Raw genomic sequence first — 21,970 nt, forward strand, 5'->3', positions numbered from 1 at the left:
CTGCTTGGGTTTATGTAAGACTGGGCTAGGTTAAGGAGAGGGAAAATCTTGCTGCAGAGCTGCATGTATAAATCATTATGACAAGCCAAACCTTTGCAGAAGGAAAACCATGTTGACTGTAATTTCTTAAGTGATATAAAATATTTTTGTTTTGAAAGTAAACTAGTTCCCACGTTTGGTTTTCTTTTAGTCTGAAGTTGCTAAACTGCTACTTGTGGCTAGCCTGTGAAGTAATCATAGAATCACTGGGGTTGGTAGGGACCTCTAAATGTCATCTAGTCTAACCCCCTGCAGTGAGCAGGGACATCCTTAACTAGGTAGGTCGCACAGAGCCCTGTCGAGCCACACCTTGAATAACTTCAGGGATGGGGCCTCAACCACTTCTCTGGGCAACCTGTTCCAGTACTCAACCACCCTCACTGTAGGCCTCTTCAGGATGTGGGGAACACGTTAGTCTTTGTGTGCTGTTCTTGTTCCCTAGAGCTAGACCTAACTCCACGTTCTCTTCTTGATTGCTGGGTGTTTTGGAATTCTAACTGGGAAGCAAGTGTAGCACAGTTCTGCTCTTTGGTGCTGCTGTGAAGCCCGATGTGGAGGTAATCCTGTTCTTAGTCACTTGTCACAGCAGACCTTTTCTTGAGCTGCTCTTCCAGGGGCACTTTCCAGCCTTGTGAAGGTGACAGGAGCAGTGTTTCCGCCTGTGCTGTATGTGGCTTTCAATACTCTGACTCTTAACCCACATCACTCCACCAAAGCAGTGACTTTCAGGGTACTGAATTGGAAATCTGAAAGTTATAAAATCTGTCTGAAAACAGATTTTTCTCTTCTTTAACACGATAAATATTAAAACATGGATCCATTTAAAAAGCCTAATATCCAGTCTTCTTCATTCCCTGAGGAAACTGGGAACACATCCTGCCTTAATGCAGGTTGGTCCTGTCTGTATTTGGTGGCTACCTACAGCAGCTGCCTGCTTTGGGATTGTTATATGTACTTCTAATGTATCAGCTGATCATTATTTTTACCTTTGTTGTTGTTTTGTTTCCAAATTTATTTTTTTATGTACTTTTTGTCAGATTCCATAACATTTATAGGCTTTTGGGAGTTTAGGGTTTTATTTAGTGGTGTGGTTAATTTTAACTCTGTTGTAGGCTTCTATTTTTTTTTTTTCCTGAAAAGGATGTGATTGTGGTTTAGAATCACCTTTGCCTTTACCTGTAGATATAAAGAATAATAAAAACTACCATAATGGGTTGCTAAATACGTTTTCATATGAATATAGAGTTTTTGGAAAATCACTCCTTGGGTAATCTGTCTCTTCACACAACCTCTGCAGTGCTCTGGGTAAGAGAGAGAGCTGTGTGAGGGAGAGCAAAGGACAGGAGTTAGGAAGGTTGAGGGAGCAGACTCTGAAAGATTAGAAAACACACAGGAGGTGGAAGCTCTGAGATCAGCTTCCTTATGTGTTATCTATACACATAGATAACAGCTACTGCTGTTAAAATAATAGGATTTTTAAACGCACTCCATCAAGTCATACTTTCAATTTAAAAAGTATTCCTATACCAATGAAATCAGAGCTTGAGGAATATATTACAATATCAAGTATTTTAAGTACTATATTATTCCACAGTAACTCCATGTTGCACCTATTAACAGCTTCATAACTAATTATTTAATTTTTTTTCCTTCTTCTTTGTTAGGTTCTTGTGGCAGGAAGAAAATACTGACCTGAGATGGAAGTCAAAACATCATTTAGCAAAGCCAGTAGGATTCCTGAAACTGTATCCACATTAATTAATGAAGACTTCGTCCTGGTTCATCAGCAATCTGAGGACACCTCTAGAAAAGATGAAAAGCCTCAGCTGAAGGTTTACTATTGCTTTGTTTTAAATGTGTAGTAAGATTTGTATTGATCAAAAGACTGAAACTTCTTTTGAATATTTAATTGAAGATCCTTTGTGTTGAGGAGTTCTTAGACTGTAGGTTTTTGTCCTTGCTTGTTACCAGTGAAATGAGCAGCTCAGATTTGCCTAATCTGTCGAAAAGTAGCAGTTCAGATTTATTTCAATAACTTCTTCAGGAATCAGCTTTATTAGTGTTATGTGGACTTGTACATTAGTAGAGTGCTAAAAAGTTCCTTTGAAAGAATAAGCTTCAGATTAAAGCTTGGGAAATATTCTTTATTCAGGGATCAGAGGCTCTGGATGTTGTAATCTTGAAGGAAGCATGGAATTAGGCTGCATAGGAATAGACCACAGAGGATCTTAGTTTTTTAGTTTTGAATTTCCTTTTCCTGCTTAGTGCTGCTTTAGGCATGACTAAAACCTTTTCTAAAAGCTTTCTACCTCTAAAAGCAGAATAATTTAGCATTTGGGTGACAGCTGATTGGTTAATTGCAAATGTCCTCACTTGAGTTGCAGTAGCTGATTTACTGGTTTGGTTTGCTTGGAACAATGGGAATTTGTTCCCCTTGAAATGACAGTAAGTACTTGGCTTGTCGTTGCAGAACTGTTTGGTGGTTATTTACCACTGATGATTTCTGTCTCTAATTAAACACTAGGTGCTGCTTTAGTAATTCTGGTTGAAAAGAGGCAGGGGAACTGGAGGCAGAATCCATGATGCAACTTTATTATTGGCCATGGGGGTCTGAAAAACTAGCATTTGTGAAAGGCTGCCTTTTTTTTTTTCCCATTTCCTTAGACTTATACCTTTCCTATGCATGGGACAGTTGGTGAGACAACTGAAATGGATTGGATATCACTAAGAAAGGAAAATTGTCTTTAAGACTGAAGTATAACAAAGTCTGTTGATGTTCTGAAAGTCTGATCCTTTGAATGGAGGATCTCAACACATAAACCTGTGACTTTAAGAGGGGTCTGTAGTTTTTAGATGGATGGTTGTTGGATTAGCAGTGGCAATATATATATTTTATGTAATGGGATGGGACGTTTGATTAAATTTGATGTAATTTTGTTGATTTAGTGTGGTGTTTAGTTCAGCAAAGTTTCTCAACTTTTGCAGTGAATAAGACTTTGTCTTTGAAAACCAGCATTGATAGTAAAACTACAAGTACATTTAAAAATGTCATCTTCTGCTTACAGGTATTTTCAAATGAAGATGGTCAGCTGGAGAAGGCAATGGAAGAGATATTGAGAGATTCTGAAAAAGACCAGAACAGTTTCAGTGCTCTCCAAGAAGGTTTAGGTGATGCAGGCAGCCAGGCAGCAGGTCAAACAAATCAGCCATCTTTGCACCTTGTTTTAGACCCTTCTACTACAGGTACTGCTAAACTGCTTCCTATCTCAATCATATATGGCAAGTTTTTTCTTTATGCAGTTTCAAAAACAAATCTAAAGCTTTCTGGAGTTTCATTCCAAAAATATACTGGAGAATACTCTGACACCTCCGCTCCTTTTCTGATGAGTTGAGGGTTATAGACAGAAATAAGTTTGTCATCACACTGATAACCTGTGCTGCTTTGTTTTGGTCAAGATAATTTTTGTTTTGCTCCAGCCCTAGAAGAGTTAGCACTTGTGTAACTTGAAGGGCTACAGTTGAAGCAGTGGTACTACTGGTGGAGAAACAAGTTTCAGGGCAGTGTTCAGTTAGAGTACTGCCAGCAAATTAAACACACCCTGAGCAAACTGATGAATTTCTCAGCTCTGCTTCTGTCACCAGGCATCAGTAAGGACAGCTTTATATTTATATTTGCTAGGAAGGATTGTGGTACTTCTGGTATTTGAAGCTTTGCTGTAAAAGGGAAGGCTGAAAACTTTTTGTGTAAACTAGATTGTCTATATTTTATATAAAATACATTGCAGCTTTAGGTTTTTTTATGTATATATATGTGTGTGTGTGTGGTGTTAGGAATATAAAGCTTTGGCCATCCCTGTGGGCCTTGAGTTGGAATTCTTTTTCCCTCAATAGTATGCAGAGCACTTCTATGGCATTGCATCGGATCATTCCCATAGCCATCTGTTTGGGAAGTAAAAAAACCCAAACTTTTTTGGTGGAATAAGCTAGACAGTTTAGACAAAATGAAAAGAGCCTTCTCTTAATTACTTGAATGCTGTATTTTTGAGAAACGTACCTTGCTGGCTCCCTGTTTGATGTGCTTCAAACAGAACACAACCCTTAGCTTGAATGAACAAAGAAATATGTGTAGGTACGTTCCCTCTAAGTAGGAATAATTCAATTTTGCAGCCTTTATAATTGAAGTATTATGGAAATATTTAGCTATAGTAATAAGAAATAGAAATAACAGGGCAGGTTGCTTAGAGAGGTTTGCTTAGAGAGGTCCAGCACTGAGCCATAAAAATGCTGAAGGGAATAGAATATCTCCCCTATGAGGAAATGCTGCGGGAGCTCGGTCTCTTTAGCCTGGAAAAGAGGAGACTGAGGGGTGACCTCACTCATGTTTATAAAGATGTGAAGGGTGAGTGCTGGGAGGATGGAGCCAGGCTCTGCTCAGTGATGTCCAATGATAGGACAAGGGGCAATGGGTGCAAGCTGGAGCAGAGGAGGGTCCATGTGAACATAAGGAAAAACTTCCACTGAGGATGACAAAATACTGGAGCAGGCTGCCCAGAGAGGTTGTGGAATCTGCTTCTCTGGAGGCATTCAAAACCTGCCTGGATGTGTTCCTGTGTGGCCTGCCCTAGGTGATCCTGCTTTGGCAGGGGCATTGGACTTGGATGATCTTTTGTGGTCCCTTCCAACACCTAACATTCTGTGGCTCTTGATCTTTGAGGATACTAAAATCAGATGGACAGGGCCCTGAGTGGCCTGATCCGGTTCTGAAACCAGCCCTAATCTAACCTGATCTGTCTTTGAGCAGGAGTTAAAGCGAGATGACCTGCAGAGGTCTTATTCAAACTGGATTACTCTGATTCCATACTTAATGAATTTTTGTTCCACCTCTGCTCTTGTTTCTCAAATGTCAAAACACTTCAAAAAAAACCTGCCAGAGAACAGCAATAGCAGCACAGTTCCCTAAAGCTCCCTCCAGGTTCATGTTCATAGTACTGTGATAGTAGAAAAAGAACTCTTCTGCTGGGTATCAGAGAGATACCCTTTTTCTTTTCTCCAGCTCCCTGTTGGTTTCATGCAGTTAACAGAGCTATCCCAGGAATTTGGACCACATTCAATAATTCTGCAGAAGCTCCAGAGAATCGGACAGAAGTGCATTAGAGGCATCGTCATGCAAAATGATGAGTAGGAACTAGGAGGAGGTATAAGCAAATTGAAGAAATGAGTTCCTGGGAAATGAAACTTAAGGAAAAAATGTGTTCTAGCACTGCTTAAGAGTCAGTAGAGAATTTGTCGCTATGCCAGACTTAAAATTAAGCTGAGCTGGACTTTGATTTCCCATGTCCATTCTCAGAAATAGTGGGAGATGTTGTTCTGGAACTCACTGAGAGAACGAGATGTAACAATGAAAGGCTAAACAAATGGTTTGTTGCTTTTCAGAAATCTCTGCTCCACAACCATCTTCTCCCCAGGAGCCCCTGGAAGAGGACAGTGTGTTGTTCAACAAACTGACTTACTTAGGTTTCACCAAGGTGTCTGCCCCTCGAAATGAACTGGAAGCTCTACATGCTATGGCAAACCTGAGATCCTCAAGTCAAGCCCCTTTACCTGTAACACTTTATGTTCCAAACATTCCAGAAGGCTCTGTAAGGTACATACAAATGTTTTTTGGCTACTTGCAGACACATAAAAGGTGGATTTTGACTTCATTAACTTGCACAGGGAGGTAGAATTGCTGAATTTAAGCTCAAAGTTTGTGCTTGGGGACAGTTATTTTTGAGAATTTCCTCTGAAGCAATAAATGGCACATTCAAGTTGACCAGGCAGTACATGGTTGTTTTTACCCCTTCACCATACAGTGTCAACAAAAGCATTTCTTTCTACCTGCATCCTTTCAAATATGATGCTAAGAGATACACTGGAAAGGCAGAGCTGATAATGCCTGTTTTCTGCAAACCTGTCTGTAATTGTCTTCAAGGAAAATATACTGAGACAGTGGTGGTCCTGCAGGATGTGGGTTAGCTGAAGATATTTCTGGTTTAGACACCTCCATATATGTTGAGGACTTGATCTAGTCTTTATTTCTAGACATTGCTGTACTAAATGCAAGTCTGAAGGATATGGCTAGATTTCTTTCCTGTATTCCACTTATGTATTGGCTGTCATCTTGCAGAGGAAGCTCTTCAAGTATATAGATTAAATTTCTTTTGTTTTGCTCTTTGAACCCAGTTTAAGATTTCATTTGAGGTTATGGCAAGATTTGATTTAAATTAGGAAACTACACTGCATAATTCTGTGATGGCAATTGTCAGGTAGATAGGAGATGTTAGGTATGCTGTAGCTATTTTTTCACTGCGGTGGTCATTCAAGAATGTTGTTTTGCAAGTGAAGCTCTAGGTCCCTTTGATCTTTAATTGCAGAGGACATCATTAAGATGTAAAGGTGAATTAATGTATGACAGAATACACTCCCTGAAAGTGATGCACACTCCAAAGTGACACCAGCGTCATCTTTGAGGAGTGTTTCCATTCCTGCCCATGTGGAGTTCCATTTAACGTGTCCCATCAATATTACAGTGCTGAGTCCTCTCTAGGCATTCCCCCACTTTAGAAGATTATTCTTTTAGTGTTATTGGTATAGACTTGGGATTCCATTCCCTGTAACCAGGTATTTATTCACCTCTAGGCACAAGTATCACAAAGACAGAGGAGAACTGTGTAGCTCTATTAAGTAGTCTTTAAAACTCAGTGTCTCTTAGTCCATTCTGAGACCACCATCCCTGTTGTCTTTAAAGTTACTCTGAGTTATGAGTTTGAGGAGTTTAAAATTGTGTATGCACTGTTAGATCTGTGATTAACAGTCAGCTGAACATGGCAGCAGCAAACATCTGCTAAGCTAAATAGTCCTGTAGATTCTGAGGAAATAATAGTGTCTTAATGGTTTCTTAAACAGATTTAAATTCTTTTAGAATGTTGAATTTTCTTTGTTGTTCTTTCTGTGTAAGCCACATTTTCATGATTGCTGTGGCTTCTATGTTTTTGCTCTTGGTTTTTCATGAATGATTTGAGATCAATGCTGGTCGTTGCCATTGCATGGTATAGAGCCACTATATTTGTCTATATTATGGAGTATTAAAGGAATTAAGCCAATGCTGCAACCAGAAACATTTACATCTTACATTTGGAAAGCCTGATATGCCTGCTCCTGCTGCCCATCTCCTGTACTTGAATGTAATAGTAATGAGAGATTAGATATTTATCTGATTGCAGAATAGCTTTTTAGGTAGATCTGCTTGTTTTACTGACCTCTTTCTTTGATCATCCCTCTTCCTTTCCTTGACAGAATAATCAATCAATCAAACAACATAGAGATAGCCTCTTTCCCAATCTACAAGGTGTTGTTTTGTGTGCGTGGACAAAATGGGACTTCAGAGAGCGACTGTTTTGCATTTACTGAAAGCAGCTGTGGAACAGAAGAGTTCCAGATCCATGTGTTCTCCTGTGAGATTAAAGAGGCAGTAAGTATTAGATCTTGTACAGGGACTAGTAAAAAGACTACATGGGATGTTTCAAGAAATTATTGCAGAAGTGGAAATCATATGTAGTGCCTTGAAAAAAGTCTCTGAACATGTATATAATGAGTTTCAGAGAACGTGGATTTGGGAATACTAATATAATTTTTCTTTTAGTATTTAGAAAAAATTACCGAGCACACTTTAATGGGAAGATGTAGAGAGCCTAAGTTTAAGACAAATACTCTGTTTTTTTTTCAGGCCTCATTTAGGTAGGTTTCAGACTAAAGTTGCAGCGTAGGCCTCATGAACTACAGAAAAATTTTGCAGTGCTCTGCCGTAGATATTTTAGGAAGAATTATGTGGTACTTTGGGAGAAAAGGGTTTCCTAGGGTGGAAAAACAGAGGCTGAAAAAGAGGAAATCTTGGGTTTTGTCATCTGCAAAAGCAGTCTGCAAGCTGTTAAATGCACAACCTGAAAAATGCATTATTCCAGTTTGCTAATGAGCTGCATTCTTCATCTTGTCGTATAGAATAACTTGGTAGGCATTACATGAGCAGAGAACGTGACATGAGTGGGAACAGGACATGCTGGTACTGCCTTTGCTTGTCCTGTTGGAATGTTTTGTCTTAAATCAGGCATGCTTTGTGTTCAGTATGAGAGGCAAAGTGACAGCAATTTGATGACCTTCAAACCCACATTCACAGATTGCATCAGTTTGGAGGGAACCCTTGTCCAACCCCCCAGCAGTCAGCAAGGACACCTCCAATCACATCCCTGGCAACCTGCTCCAGTATTTTACCACTCTCATTGTAAAGAACTTCCTCCTAGTGTCTGACCTAAATCTCCTCTACTCCAGTTTCAAACCATTGCTCCTCATCCTATCACTACAAGCTCTTCTGAACAGTCCTTCCCCAGCCTTCCTGTGGGTCCCCTTCAGATACTGAAATGTAGTCTGTCTCGGTAGGAGATACATGGCAGTACACAGTGTTCTGTTTCAGATAAAACCATGAATTCTTCTGCTTCTCTGCAGGTCAGCCGAATTTTATACAGCTTCTCAACGGCATTCAAGCGATCTTCCAAACAGGCATCTGAGCATGTTAAGGACTTTGTTCTTCCTACTCCAGATAGTGATGTGTACACTTTCAGTGTTTCCTTAGAAGTCAAAGAAGATGATGGAAAAGGAAACTTTAGGTAATCTGAATGGAAAGTAGAAACTCTTTGAAGGAGCACCTGGAGGTGTTCAGAGCCAAGCAACAAGGGAGGTTGGAGTAGCTGATCTCTAAAGTCCTTTCCAACCTAATCCATTCTATGAAAGAAGCGTCTGGCTACTTGCAGAATGCACAGCTGTTGTCTTGCAGTAAAACTGATTTGGTCTCTTTTCATAAGGAGACTTGTCATAAAATGAAGCTGTGCTTTGCTTTCACCATTTTCTTCTCTGTATACTTTCTGTAAAAAGATTAAAAATCACAATGGTTTTTTCAAGTTAGTTTATTTTGCATATATGACTTCTGAAAGGTATGCTCAAGGTAGGCCTGTGTAAATGGAAAAGATAGTGGCAACTCTGATAAACCAATTTTCTTGAGTAAATACAGTCTAATAGTCTCTCCTTTCTTAAATAAGCTAAGGAATTCTAAATCTATTGATGATTTAGAAAGTGTAAGAATTACAGGGGACAGGAGAGCAAAGTATTCTTTGCCTAACAGATAATTCAAGATTTTTTCGAATGAGAGAGAGTTGATAGTAAGAGTTAATTCTCTGAAAATATCCTATTTATTTTTCACATTAGCCAGTATATAGTACATGTTCTGTTATTTTAATCTCCTAAATACTCTGTGCAATTCTGGACATGTTTGACTGATCAATTCCTCGGACAGGCAGCATACTAAGTGTGAGCCTACAGTCTGTTTTTCTTCAGTGCCAGTTTACTAACTTGTGAATAAAGGAAGAGAAGATCTCTCAGAGGAGCTGAGCCATTAACAGTTTAAATGGGCTGCTGCTCTCTTCTCTGTATTTAACAGTTCATGTTCTGTACCTGTGCTTAAGAAACTTATTTGTTTATTCTTTCAGCCCTGTGCCAAAAGATAGAGATAAATTGTATTTCAAGCTTAAACAGGGAATAGAGAAGAAGGTGGTGATTACAGTTCAGCAGCTCTCAAACAAAGAATTGGCCATTGAAAGGTAAGATTCTTACAAAAATAAGAGAGGATAGTAATGCACTTTTCTTGCCCTGCATGTTATGGAACAGAAAAAAAACACAACAGTGACACAGGAAATATTACACAATAAAATTTATTTCTAAGTGTGCAGTACTACAATTTTAAGTTCCTTTTAAAGTATCAGCCTTTAAGACCAAAATGTTCTTGTTTTTTTGTCTTTTGAATGTGATGTTAGGATGCTTATGACAGTCAAATTCTTTTGCTTTTTCTTTCTGTTGTTTTTAAGTAGTGCAAAAAATGGATTTGTTGTAATCCTGCATTACCAGCATCTCTTTGTTTAGGAACAGTTACCTAGTTGGGTTGTGTGAACCATGTTAAGCCTTGGAGCATACTAATCTGTTTAATCCTGTACTGGAGCACTGGGTTTGGACTCAGCCTGCTGGTTAGAAGCAGCAAGCTTTTGGTGGAGTCTTCAAGATGAATAGGGTTCATTGTGGTCTTGTTACGACAGGATCCTAATGTTCCTCTTCAAGTGATGGCAAAGAGCTCAGGAATGGTTGATGACTCATGTTGTATTTCCTGGGAATTACATGAAGGGAATCCCTTTTGGACTGCCTAATCTGAGTTTTTGAACAAAGCATTTGCACAAGAAGTGGCCTGTGCATGTGAAGAATAACCATTAGTTGATGTATTAATTAACAGCAGCCTCTTGCCGCTACAGTAATGGTGGTGGTGTATTAATTGAAAATAGGAAAGCCACCAGATGGCGATCTTAGCAAAAGAGTAGCGACAGGAGGAATTTTAGTGAAAAGGGAATTCAGGGTAACAGGAAAGTCAAGCAGAAGATCCCACAATCCTCCCAGACCTTCAGATTGATCTCTTGACTTGCTTCCAAGCTCTTATTTCAGAAATGAGACTAATGTTTTAGAGAGGGAAGATAGAGCAGAAATTTTTATCATCCTTCTTTTGTGTGGTAAAATGGTGCTTTTGCTGCTCATTGGCTTAAAAAAAAAAATCTATTTTCAATGCACTTTTAACTCAAATGCTTTTGGCTTCAGAATTCATTTAACAAATGATGAAAATTTTAAAGCCTTTCTGAATAGCATTTGATTGTTGTTCCCCCACCCCAGCCGAAGTAAAGCTACCTGCCTTAGAAATTAGCTTCTATTTTGTTGTTTAGGGTGTTCAATTCGGATGTTATTTTTATCACCACAAGCTTTGCTTATAAAAAGTTATTAACTGACATGCTGTACACAGGCTTGTTAGTCATTCCATGTAGTTACCTGCATGATATTAAAATTCATAACCTGTGTAAAAGATCAATTCAGGTTACATCAGACAGTGAGCTTCAAAGTAATTTAATGTGTCTTCAGAAGTATTTCTAAGTGGAAATTATCACGTGAACAAATGTCATTGCTAAAGAAAACTGCTCTCTGGTCTTGAGCTCAAGAATCTTTTTTCATGATCCCACAAAAGTAAACCTGGTATCACTGGGAGAAACTCATCACCTCCTGGTCTTCAGATCTGACTAGATTTGGCTGATGGAGTGGAGTAGGTTACTCAGCTGAGTTTCCTTGTCCTTTCCTGCCTTTATGGCCTGTTTGACCTGGGTTTTGCCTGCTTTTATCTAGGTCCAAGCAAGTAAAGAAATTATGTTCATTCTTGTCTCCTAGGTTTGAGTCCTGTGTGGCACTACACAGAGTTAGTCCCACAATGTGGGGTACCAAATCTCAGTTATTAACAGGATTACAGAAGCAAATTCTGGTTAATGATTGAAAGCAATAAAAAGTTGTTCTGAAGAGTGAAATAGCCTTTTGTTCTGAGAAATGAGAGGACTGGCTCTCAGTACAGTGATTAAATATCCTACCATCATAAAAGAGAGTTAATACCAAGTGATGTAGGTATAGCTTTGGTTAAAAAGACCTTAGAACTGATGAACAGAATATAGTTGGTTGCTTAGTAGTACTGGAAACTCTTAAAGATCATGTTAGCATGTTAATGCCATCAGCCTTGTCTGTGGGTAGCATTTGCATTTATATAAACTGCAGGTATGAATTAGTGAAGAGTAATTTCAGTTCTTTTTTTGTAGGTCTAGAAACTAATTGAGTTTAAACATAGTAGTGCACCTGCACATAGCTACTTGGTAACCAGCTGTTAAGTGCAGAAAACCCAACCTGTCAGAAAGACAAGACTGAGGCCCACAGTCTGTGCAGGTTGTTTTGAATCCTGGGTGTATGGTTCAGCTTCCTCAAATTGGAGGCTGAATGTGTTGAGAGGTGTTTGTGTAAAATCCACCTCCTCTGCAAATGAGGGTCCTGAATTCATTTGAACTCGTTTGACTATTTCAACTCAGTGGGAACAGAAGCCCTGACACACTTTAGTAGCAGAATGCTGCCAGTCACTACAAATAACTGCTTCTGTGAGAGGCAGGGGGTTACCTGTCTTTCCTGACTCCCACTCTTTTGGAAGTGCAATTCCCAAAATTTTTGGCTGTCAGACATCAGAACTTGTGTACATCAGAGAAATGGCACAGCAAGAGCTGGGACCTGTGAGCCTTTGAAAAGTATAAATATTTTGCCTGCCTCTGAATCTTAGCCTTACAGTTTTCTTTAGCAGCTGTACCAAGAAGCTTGTGACTTCCCCTATTCCTATAAACTGTAGCCCTCTCAGAGCTTTTTCTACCCCAGGAACAGAAAGTACTGTAATGTTCTGCCTAGTCTCACAGAGAAGCTTGCTTGTGTGGTCAAATATAAGTCCTAGCATCCCACCTGCCTTGGTTGCTTCACATGGCCCTGCACTGTGCTTTCTAGATAAATCAAAATTGTTGTCTTCTGTTTTATTTACCACTTTGATTTGAATAGTGAAGGAGAATGGAGAAAGAAAAATACAATTGTGGGTATAAGTTACTGTTTAGATTTAATGAGGTGGAAAATGAAAATCATATATTTAAGTGGAAAAGGGGCAAACTTACTAGATGGTGTAGTAATTGCTTGTCTTAAGACTTTCACAGTTAATAACACTATGGAAATGATGCTTGTTACTATATTGCAATTCATGATATGATGTGCTTGCTGGAGAACTATGAAATGATTCTATCTTCATTGCTAACCTAGGAATATTCAGATAATCCCCTTCAAATTTGTTTGCTTAAACCCCTAAATTTTCATTTGGCCAAATGTGTTGCCCAGATGGCAGGAGTGCTTTTGTTCAGACTTGGAGATGATGGGAATGGGGGGGCTCTTCCTGGTGCGTTCAAATATCTAGTGGAAGGATACAGAGGAGATGGAGCCAGACTCTTTTTGTAGGTGTAGAGAGGTAGGATTACAGACAGTGGATACAACTTCAAAGGTGGTGAGGTACTGGAACAGGTTGCCCAAGGAAGCTGTGGAGGCTCCAAGCCTGGAAGTGTTCCAAGCCATGTAGGATGGGGCCTTGAGCAACCTGGTCTAGTAAGGAGATGTCCTTGCTCATGGCAGGGGAGTTGGAACTAGATGATGTTTAAGGTCCCTTCTAACCCAAACCATTCTCTCATTCTATGAAGTTACTTCCCTGGGAATTCCTGAGTTGAGGTCAGTTATTTCCAATACAGAGGGATTTGTCAATTGGAGCAGGCTGCCAAAAGAGATTATTCATTCTGTGTCCTCAGAGATGGATAGAACTTGACTTGTCAATGTCCTAAGCAGCCTGAGTGAGGTTGGTCCTCTTTTGGGTAGAGGTTTGGGTCATATTGCTTGTGGAGATTGCTTCCAGTTGATATTGTTCAGTCACAAAAGTGGTATGGTTGATGATTAAAGAATTGAACTGTACAGAAGAAAAGTTCTCAAAGCAAACCCCTCTGAAATACAATACAAACTTTCCATAGTATTTCATGATACAATTGATTTCAAGTTATTTTTTGCTTCCTTGTTTTAAGGTCTGTCCTTATTTTGGGTTTACATTTTGCATTTTTATTTACTTCTACAAAGGCTTGTAGTGCTAGGACAAGAGTGAATGGTTTTAAGCATAAGGAGAGGAGATTTAGACTAGAAGAAATTCTTTATAGAGAGGATGGTGAGACCCTGGAACAGGTCACCCAGGGAGGCTGTGGATCACCCCTCACTGGAGGTGTTCAAGATCAGGTTGGATGAGACCTTGAACAACCTGGCCTAGTGGAAGGTGTCCCTGCTCATGGCAGAAGGGGTTGGAACTAGATGATCTTTCAGGTCCCTTCCAACCCAAACCATTATATGAATCTGTGAATTTTTGTATTCATAATAGAGTATATTCAAAGGAGAGTAAGATAAAGGTGATTTGCAGAAACAAGATAAAGGTGATTTGCAGAAACCTCAGACTTGGATTTATGCCTTCAATATCTAGAAAGTTCAAAAGTCTGAATGTTTTAAGAATTAAATATTATTATTATTTTACTATTGAAAATCTTGAGAACATTTTCTTGTTAGATGATTGGATGGGAATTCAGGAAATCAAGGCTCTGTATAATACAGAAGTTCGGTTTTAAAAATTTGTGGGTTTTAAGGACCTTTGATGTTTTACATCAGGGACATTATGGGTGATAAAATGGGTAAATTAGTAGCTTTTCATATGATTGTATGAAAGCAATTTTTAAAATGATCTGGGGAGAGTGAATTTCTTCTTGCCAATCTCATCACTGAAGTATAGAAATTGTTGATATCTTCAAACTTAGTATTCCAGGTTGATTTTAGGAATAATTAATTGTTCACAGGTCAGACATACATTTATGTCATCTTCATTCTGGAAAAGAATTTCATTGTCATTTCTATAATATATATTGTGATCTCTCCTGAGTGTTGCTGTACAGTAGTTGCAGTACTGCAACAGTTGTTGCAGTAACAAAAAAGACGAGAAGAAAGGTTTTCTTTAAATTAGAAGCAGTGGGTGGCTGTGCCATTGGGTTCAAGAAAATAATTTTGTATTTTGAAAAGCTAATATATTTTTTCTTTCCTTTTTTTTTTTTCTCTTTCTCTTTCTTTCTTTTATTTTCTTCCCCCCTCCCTATCCCCCCAATTAACTTTACAGATGCTTTGGGATGCTTCTGAGCCCTGGAAGAAATGTGAAGAACAGTGACATGCATTTACTAGACATGGTAATACTTAACTCAAATAACCTGTATAGGAAGATAGAAGTGCCGTTAAAAAAACAAATCACAGCAAACAAACCTCTCATCTGTTTGGGTTTTGTTTCTTAAATCCTGGGGTTTATATCTTCAAACGTGAAACTTGTTACATGCAAAGGACAGAACATTTCAATTAATGTCAGAACCTGTGGCATTTGGTTTTTGTTCCCTTGGTGAAGCAAGGCCAGCTGACAGCTGGTTGTTACATGTAGCTGAGCTTTCTGTGTTGCTTAAAAATTTAGAGTAAATAAGTGGTTTTATATTTGAGCATTGGCAAAGTGGCATTGAAAACTCTGCTTTGTTTGCTTCAGTTTAGTTTAAATTTTAGCTCAAAATTTGGAGTTTTCACTTGTCTTTCACAGCCTTCATTTCTTAGGGTTGCTTCTGTGAGAGCCATAAAATAATCTGATGCTTTCTGTGATAATAGCAATTTACTTTCATACTGTGGATATGTATAAAAACATTTTTAAAGTCAAGAAGTGGTTGAGTTAAACCAATGAGACATTTTGTGGCTATATAGTTACCACATTTTGCATTTCTTTACTCAAGTTGGTGATCCTAGTTACAAGTATTCAAGTTATTATTGGTTATTATTTAGTTATTATTTCTCTTGTCAGACTCTTATTTCCCTGTTTATATTTACTAGCTCATTTTTACGGGTTTTATTTGCTGACATGAGTTTTGATTTTCCATTTTTATAATTTGATTATAAAAATTAATAAATTATAGTATAATAAATTGGCTTCTATAAATCCATGGCACATCTTTTTGCTGTATGGACTGTATATTTGAATTCCTGAGCTTAGTCCACCTATAATTCTGTTTACATTTGCATTCCAAGTGCATTTAACTGCAGATTTGGATTGTGGAGTAGGAATACCAGTTTCCGTTCATCTATAAGGAGGCTTCGCTATGGACTTGTCCCAGAAAGTCTCAGGCAGCAGAGATTTGCCTGATGCTAGAGAGAGCTCATACGTGCAGGTCTTGTACTCTGGTTATTCCTAGTAGGTCTGTAAGAAATACTTGTTGAAGTAACAGATGTATAGCCTAAGATTATTTTAACCAGCTAAAAAGCCATTACTGTTAGTATGGACTTTATCATGTGTGGCTGTTTTACTTTATCTGCATATTATTCTGAAATATGTCCCTTTTAAATCTCAAGTTGCTGTGGTCCATGACTGAGCCACTCTGGGAAAAATCTGGCAGAGAAATAATTACAGATTGGAAAAAATTGGGTTGACCTTTGGGTTGGAGTTGTTAAGGTCTTACTCTGTTAAGTTTTGTTTTATTTTTTTCTGGATCATTTCTATCTGTACCTGGGCTAGTTCAATTTTATGCAGTTTCTTGTAACTCATCCTCTCCTCATAACAATCTCAGCTACTCAGAAAGTAGAGAGGCAGACATAAGCATAATTAGCATTAAAAAAAAAAAGATAAATTAACCTGTCTTCAGTTTCTTGTATGTTTCTCCTCTCCTAATGTTTCTTCTTTATCTCCTGTTTCCCTACAACATTTCTCAATCCATTATTTCATGTTCTTTATTTAGATTGTGTTTTCTAAAGTGAACATAATCTTACTCTGAAGTTCCTGGAACTTCTTCCCCTCTCTCTGCTCAATATATTTCATCTCAAACCATGACTGTAATAGAATCCTTTATGCTTATGTTTTTAGGAATCCATGGGAAAGAGTTCTGATGGGAAGGCTTATGTAATTACTGGAATGTGGAATCCTAATGCACCCATGTTTCTGGTACTTAATGAGGAAACCCCTAAAGGTAATTTAATCTCATTTGTAAATTGTTTCACCTGATGTGGATTTGGTTCACGTATTTTCTCCTCGGAATCATAGTGCGTGTGTGAGTACATGTGCTATTATGTTCCAGGAGTCATCAGAGAAGCATAGAATAGTTTGAGTCGGAAGGGACCTTGAAGATACCTAGTTCCAACCACCTGCCATGGGCAGGGTCAACCTGGTCTGGTAGGAGGTGTCCCTACTATGGCTGGGGGGTTGAAACTAGATGATCTTCAAGGGCCTTTCCAACCCAAACCATTCTGTGATTCTATGATATAGAAAGGGTTTTTAATTTGAACAACAGTTCACTTGTGTCACTTACTGTTGAGAGAGATTTGAGCTTTGACTGACGCAGCTGTGCATGGCCTGTTGCTGTGTTTAGATAAGCGTGTGTTCATGACTGTGGCAGTGGATATGGTGGTCACTGAGGTGGTGGAGCCAGTCCGGTTCCTGCTGGAGACCCTGGTGCGCGTGTATCCTGCCAACGAACGCTTCTGGTACTTCAGCAGAAAAACCTTCTCGGAAACTTTTTACATGAAGCTAAAGCAGGTAATGCACCTTTGCTTTTTAAAGAGAAGCCGATGCTGAGAGCATTTGGTTGTGTCAGACCTTTATAAAAGTTAGGTGGCATCTGTACCTCAGGTGTTGTTTCTTTGAACTCTTTTATTCTCAGGTGCTAAAGTGCATAATGGTTAAGTTGCATATAAATGTTCAGTGCCTTTGTAAACTGGATTATACCTACTCATAAGTCATTGTGGGCTTGTTGTGCGCTCTGTAATTTCATACCATCTGACCTGTGTGTGGACTCCTACAGCAAGTCCAAAATTTGACTGGTGAAATTGAGAAATGTCTCTTCACCAGTTTACTGTAAATTATCTAATATATAACACAGGGAAATCCTGCCTCCTGAGATTCAAAATGTGAAGGTAGGTAAGAATATCATCCTTTAAAGACAAAAGAGCCTAAAGCAGAGATTTAAGAGTTAGGGTGTTACCATTATCTTTTCGAAGTCTCTGAGAACATAGGTTTCTCCCTGGTTTCAGAAAGGGAAGTTGGAAGATGATTGTCTGGAAAACTAAGCTCTGCTGCATGGAGATGGGGTTATAAAATGAACTGCATTCTTGTCCTTCACTGTCTCAAGGCTTTATGGGATATGAAGCCAAGGGCATTATTGCAGTAATTTATTGTTAGCATTGGTTTTCTGATTTCTTACTGGGGCCTGTAATGGTATGAAATGTTCAAATAGCAGCAAGAAAATAACCATTTTTAGCAAATTCCTTTCTCTGAAGCATTTCTTTGGCAGTCCCTTGGAGACTGGCTTTTAAGTCAAGTTGTATAAACACTGCTTGATTTTACAAGAGAGAGGAAAGATGAGGCTTAATGCATAGTTGTGTATTCCCTTCGTGTCAGCTTTCTCAGTCCTGTGCTTGTGAGATTAATGTGCATTTATTTTTTCTCAATCACTGAGAGATGATCCATGCTAGATTCATAGAATGGTTTGGGTTGGAAGGGACCTTAAAGATCATCTAGTTCCAACTCCCTGCCATGGACAGGGACACCTCTCACTATACCACATTACTCAAGGCCTCATCCAGCCTGGCCTTGAACACCTCCAGGGAGGGGACATCCACAATCTCCTTGCGCAACTTGTTCCAGTGTCTCATCACCCTCACTGTAAAGAATTTCTTTCTGATGTCCAGTCTACATCTCCCCTCTTCCAGCTTAAATTCATTCCCTCTCATCCTATCACTACAAGCCCTTACAAGAAGTCCCTCGCCAGCTTTCTTGTAGGCCCTCTTCAGCTACTGGCAGGCTGCTCTAAGGCCTCCCTGGAGGCTTCTGTTCTCCAGACTGAACAGCCCCAACTCTCTCAGCCTGTCCCCATAGGGAAGGTGCTCCAGCCCTCTGATTATCCTCATGGCCCTCCTCTGGATCCAGTCCATCTCATCTGTAAATGTTTGTTTAATAGTTGTCTGTTGGGTTATCTTTTGGGCACTGGATGAGGTACACAGAGTGTCTATGTCTGCCTGTTACCATGATAGGGTGATGCACAACTGCATCCTCCTGCAGCAGCTGTGGACCAGCCTTCTCCAAGAGTTGCATTGTGGTATTGATTCAAAAAGCGAGCAGCAGAGACACTAACTGTACCATTTGCATTGGAGTAGTGCCCCATCATCTTTGACTAATGAAACCAAAGAACAGTAATTTCATTTTTCTGAGCCTTTTGTGAATATCTGAGATGCCATCTTTCTGTGGGGTACAGTAATAGGTCTGAAAAAAACCCGAGCTCTGTGGATATTATGTGGCAAAGTGCTGCTGTGTTTAACACTTAGAGAGTAAATAAATCTCATGCAACGCTGTTTCTGTATTCTGCTAGAGATTAACACAGCAATTTTAGGATGTAAGAAAATCTGCGACAAACCAACTGTTCATCTGCAAATGTGGAGGTTATCTACATTTTAAATTTCAAGAAAACCCATTTGAAAATGTTACATTCTCAGCTGGCTGATACTTATCTATAATCAGTGAAGCTTTCCTTTGAAGTTACCTACAGCTGTACCATTTTTAACTGAGGAGTATGGATGCTTTCTTTTTTCCCTTTGCACCCCTTATAATGTGACAAACATACACGACTCTATTCCTGAGAAAACAGATCCATTTCTTTCTGCTCTGCAGTTTAGAGAAGCTCTTCACGCTTTTGGGAAAGAAATGCTTTTGATCTTTGCCATCTCTCAACACGATTAGGTCTGGGTTATGAGTGACAGGATCTCTCTAGCTGACCTGTAACAAGTCTCTATTTCGCCAATTATCAGCTGGACAGTTTGCACTGCAATAGCTGTTCCTGCCAATACCTCCCAAAGACACTGTACCTCAGGGCACTCTTATTCCTTGGAAAATAACACTGCAGATGGCACTGGGATCAGCCATTTGTGGACTCCTTGGGAAAGCAGTTGAGCAGAAGTTCATTCTAGGAAATGTAGCAGTACATTAGTGTAAAAGGTCTCAGCTCCAAAGATAAATGGCTTCTCTGCACAGGACAATGAATCACAAAATCCCAACATAGTGAGGGTTGGAAGGGACTTCTGGAGATTGTCTAATCCAAGCTTTCTGCTAAAGCAGGGTCACCCACAGCAGCTTGCCCAGGATCACAATGTCCAGGCAGGTTTGGAATCTTTCCAGAGAAGGAGACTCTACAACCTCTCTGGGCAGCCGGTTCCAGTGCTCCATAACCTTCTGGGTCAAGAAGTGAAGAATCCTGTGATACAACTTCCTGCTAATGTAAAATCATGGCAGAAATACTATCAGTCCTTGTGCAAATGTGGAGTGTTTGACTGTGGGTGACAAATTAATGCATGCGGTCTGCCCAGTTCTAAGTTCTAGCATGCAGAGACCTTGGCAGGAGACTTCAGACTTGGGCTATCTCAGCAGGACGCCCATTCCAGTAAGGAAGCATCCGTTAGTGATGTTCCAAAGGGAAGCATGTAGTGAAATGGCATTTTCCTGCAAAAGGTAAATGGGGCTTGTCTGTACTGTCAGAGAAAAATCAGAACTCCTCTGAGAAAGGATTACAAATAGTTCTAATGGTCTGAACCAAGGTTGTTGAGATGCAGTTGGGTATGAGGAATGGCCTGAATGCAGGTTACTGTGTGGTTTAAGATTGTTTTGTCTGGCTGTCTACCGACCTACCGCTTACTTACGCACATTTTCATCTGAGAATACTGTCCTTGTAAAGGTGGATTCATATAGACAGAAAATCAGTACTTCAGAAGCAACAAATAACCCAGTTATTTACACCTTCTGGAGCTGAGTCTTGCAGTTGACCAGACCATGTGCAGGGAGTTGAAGGTTAGTGCTTTTTGTAGCATACAACAAAATCCATAGTACCTCATGTTTTCCTCCCTCAAAAATATAAGTAATGGTTACTAATATTGGTGTCATCAATCTTTGATTGCGTTAACCAAGGCTTGATAATGATGCTCTGTGAGAATTAAAACAGGAACAGTGCCACTAATGTCATCCCCCTGAATGTGACAAAGTGCAGTGTATTTAAGTCTACACCCCAAAAGTCACTAAGGTGACTTCAGGAGAAGTTCAGTCAGCACAACTGGCTGATCACTGGAGCCACTGCTTCCAGGGAATGTCAGGTTTAAAGGAAGATCTGAATGACTAACCTAAAATACAATAGGAAAGTTTTCTCAGGATACAGTAATTTATATTGTGTTACTCCAGGCAGTCCTGACTTAAGCTGCAGAATTTCACTGGTTTGTAGAAACTGCAAGTGCTAGTCAGCAGTGCATGTGCATCTCCAGTGAAGGTGTCCTGGAGCCTTCCACCTTTATCTTAATTTTGTTTTCTAAACAAATTGAATATTCTCTGACTTAATTGTGTTCTTTTCCTTTTTCATGGTTAATTTGATGGTTTTAATATGTTTTTTAAATTACCTTATTTTAATTGATTAGGCAAAATGCACAAAAACCAAATAGCACAACATTTTGGGCTGGCTCATTTAGTACAATAGTTTGCAGTTTTATACAGTTCTCTACAAATACATTAATCATTCTGTATCAATGAGTAGTAATTGACTCCAGAACTGCAACTCAGAGTAAAACCAGACTTTTGTTCTGGCCAGCAGTGTTCCCCAGGGATCAGTACTGGATCCAGTTTTGTTCAATATCGTCATCAATAACCTGGATGAGGGGATTATTCAAATTTGCTGATGGTATGAATCGGGGGGGGGGGGGGGAGGGGAGGATGGCTGATGCCTCATCTGGCAGTGCTGCTCTCCAGCGAGATCTGGACAGGCTGGAGAGCTGAAGAACAGTTCAGTAAGGACATGTACAGAGTCCTGCATCGGGGCACAAATAACATCAGGCACCAGTACAAACTAGGGCTTCTTCTGCTAGAAAGCAGCCCCATGGAGAAAAGACCTTGGAGTCCTAGCGGACAGTAGGTTACCTATGGGACAGTAGTGTGTGCTTGTGGTCAAGAGGGTCAATGACATCCTGAAGTGCATTAAGAAAAGTGTGTCAAGCAGGTCTAGGGAGGTTCTCCTCTCCCTCTACTCTGGTGAGACCACATCTGCAATATTGTGTCCAGTTTTGGGCACCTCGATTCAAGAAAGGCAGGGATGTACTGGAGAGAGTCCAACAGAGAGCTGCCGGGATGATTTTAGGACTTGGAACATCTGTCCTGTGAAGAAAAGCTGAGAGACCTGGGGCTGTTTAGTCTGGAGAGGAGAAGGCCAAAAGGGGATGTTACTAATTTCTATAAATATCTCAGGGGGGATGTCAGGTTGAAGGTGCCAGGCACTTTTCAGTGCTGCCCAGTGATAGGACAAAGAAC

The 21,970-nt window shown here is 39.6% G+C and overlaps 1 protein-coding gene across 1 annotated transcript in view; it reads left to right on the forward strand.

The window, feature by feature from the left end:
* The first annotated feature begins 1,736 nt into the window (after positions 1-1,736).
* RABGAP1L (RAB GTPase activating protein 1 like) overlaps positions 1,737-21,970 on the forward strand; it is a 256,762-nt gene continuing 236,528 nt past the window's right edge. Inside the window, exons 1-9 of the mRNA XM_054384644.1 lie at positions 1,737-1,871; positions 3,105-3,282; positions 5,473-5,683; positions 7,375-7,549; positions 8,578-8,738; positions 9,615-9,725; positions 14,741-14,807; positions 16,508-16,610; positions 17,010-17,176. Coding sequence (XP_054240619.1) covers positions 1,737-1,871; positions 3,105-3,282; positions 5,473-5,683; positions 7,375-7,549; positions 8,578-8,738; positions 9,615-9,725; positions 14,741-14,807; positions 16,508-16,610; positions 17,010-17,176 — 1,308 coding nt within the window. The remainder of the gene's footprint in view (positions 1,872-3,104; positions 3,283-5,472; positions 5,684-7,374; positions 7,550-8,577; positions 8,739-9,614; positions 9,726-14,740; positions 14,808-16,507; positions 16,611-17,009; positions 17,177-21,970) is intronic.

The sequence above is a fragment of the Indicator indicator genome, chromosome 10 (assembly GCF_027791375.1).
Source record: "Indicator indicator isolate 239-I01 chromosome 10, UM_Iind_1.1, whole genome shotgun sequence".
Classification (NCBI taxonomy): Eukaryota; Metazoa; Chordata; class Aves; order Piciformes; family Indicatoridae; genus Indicator; species Indicator indicator.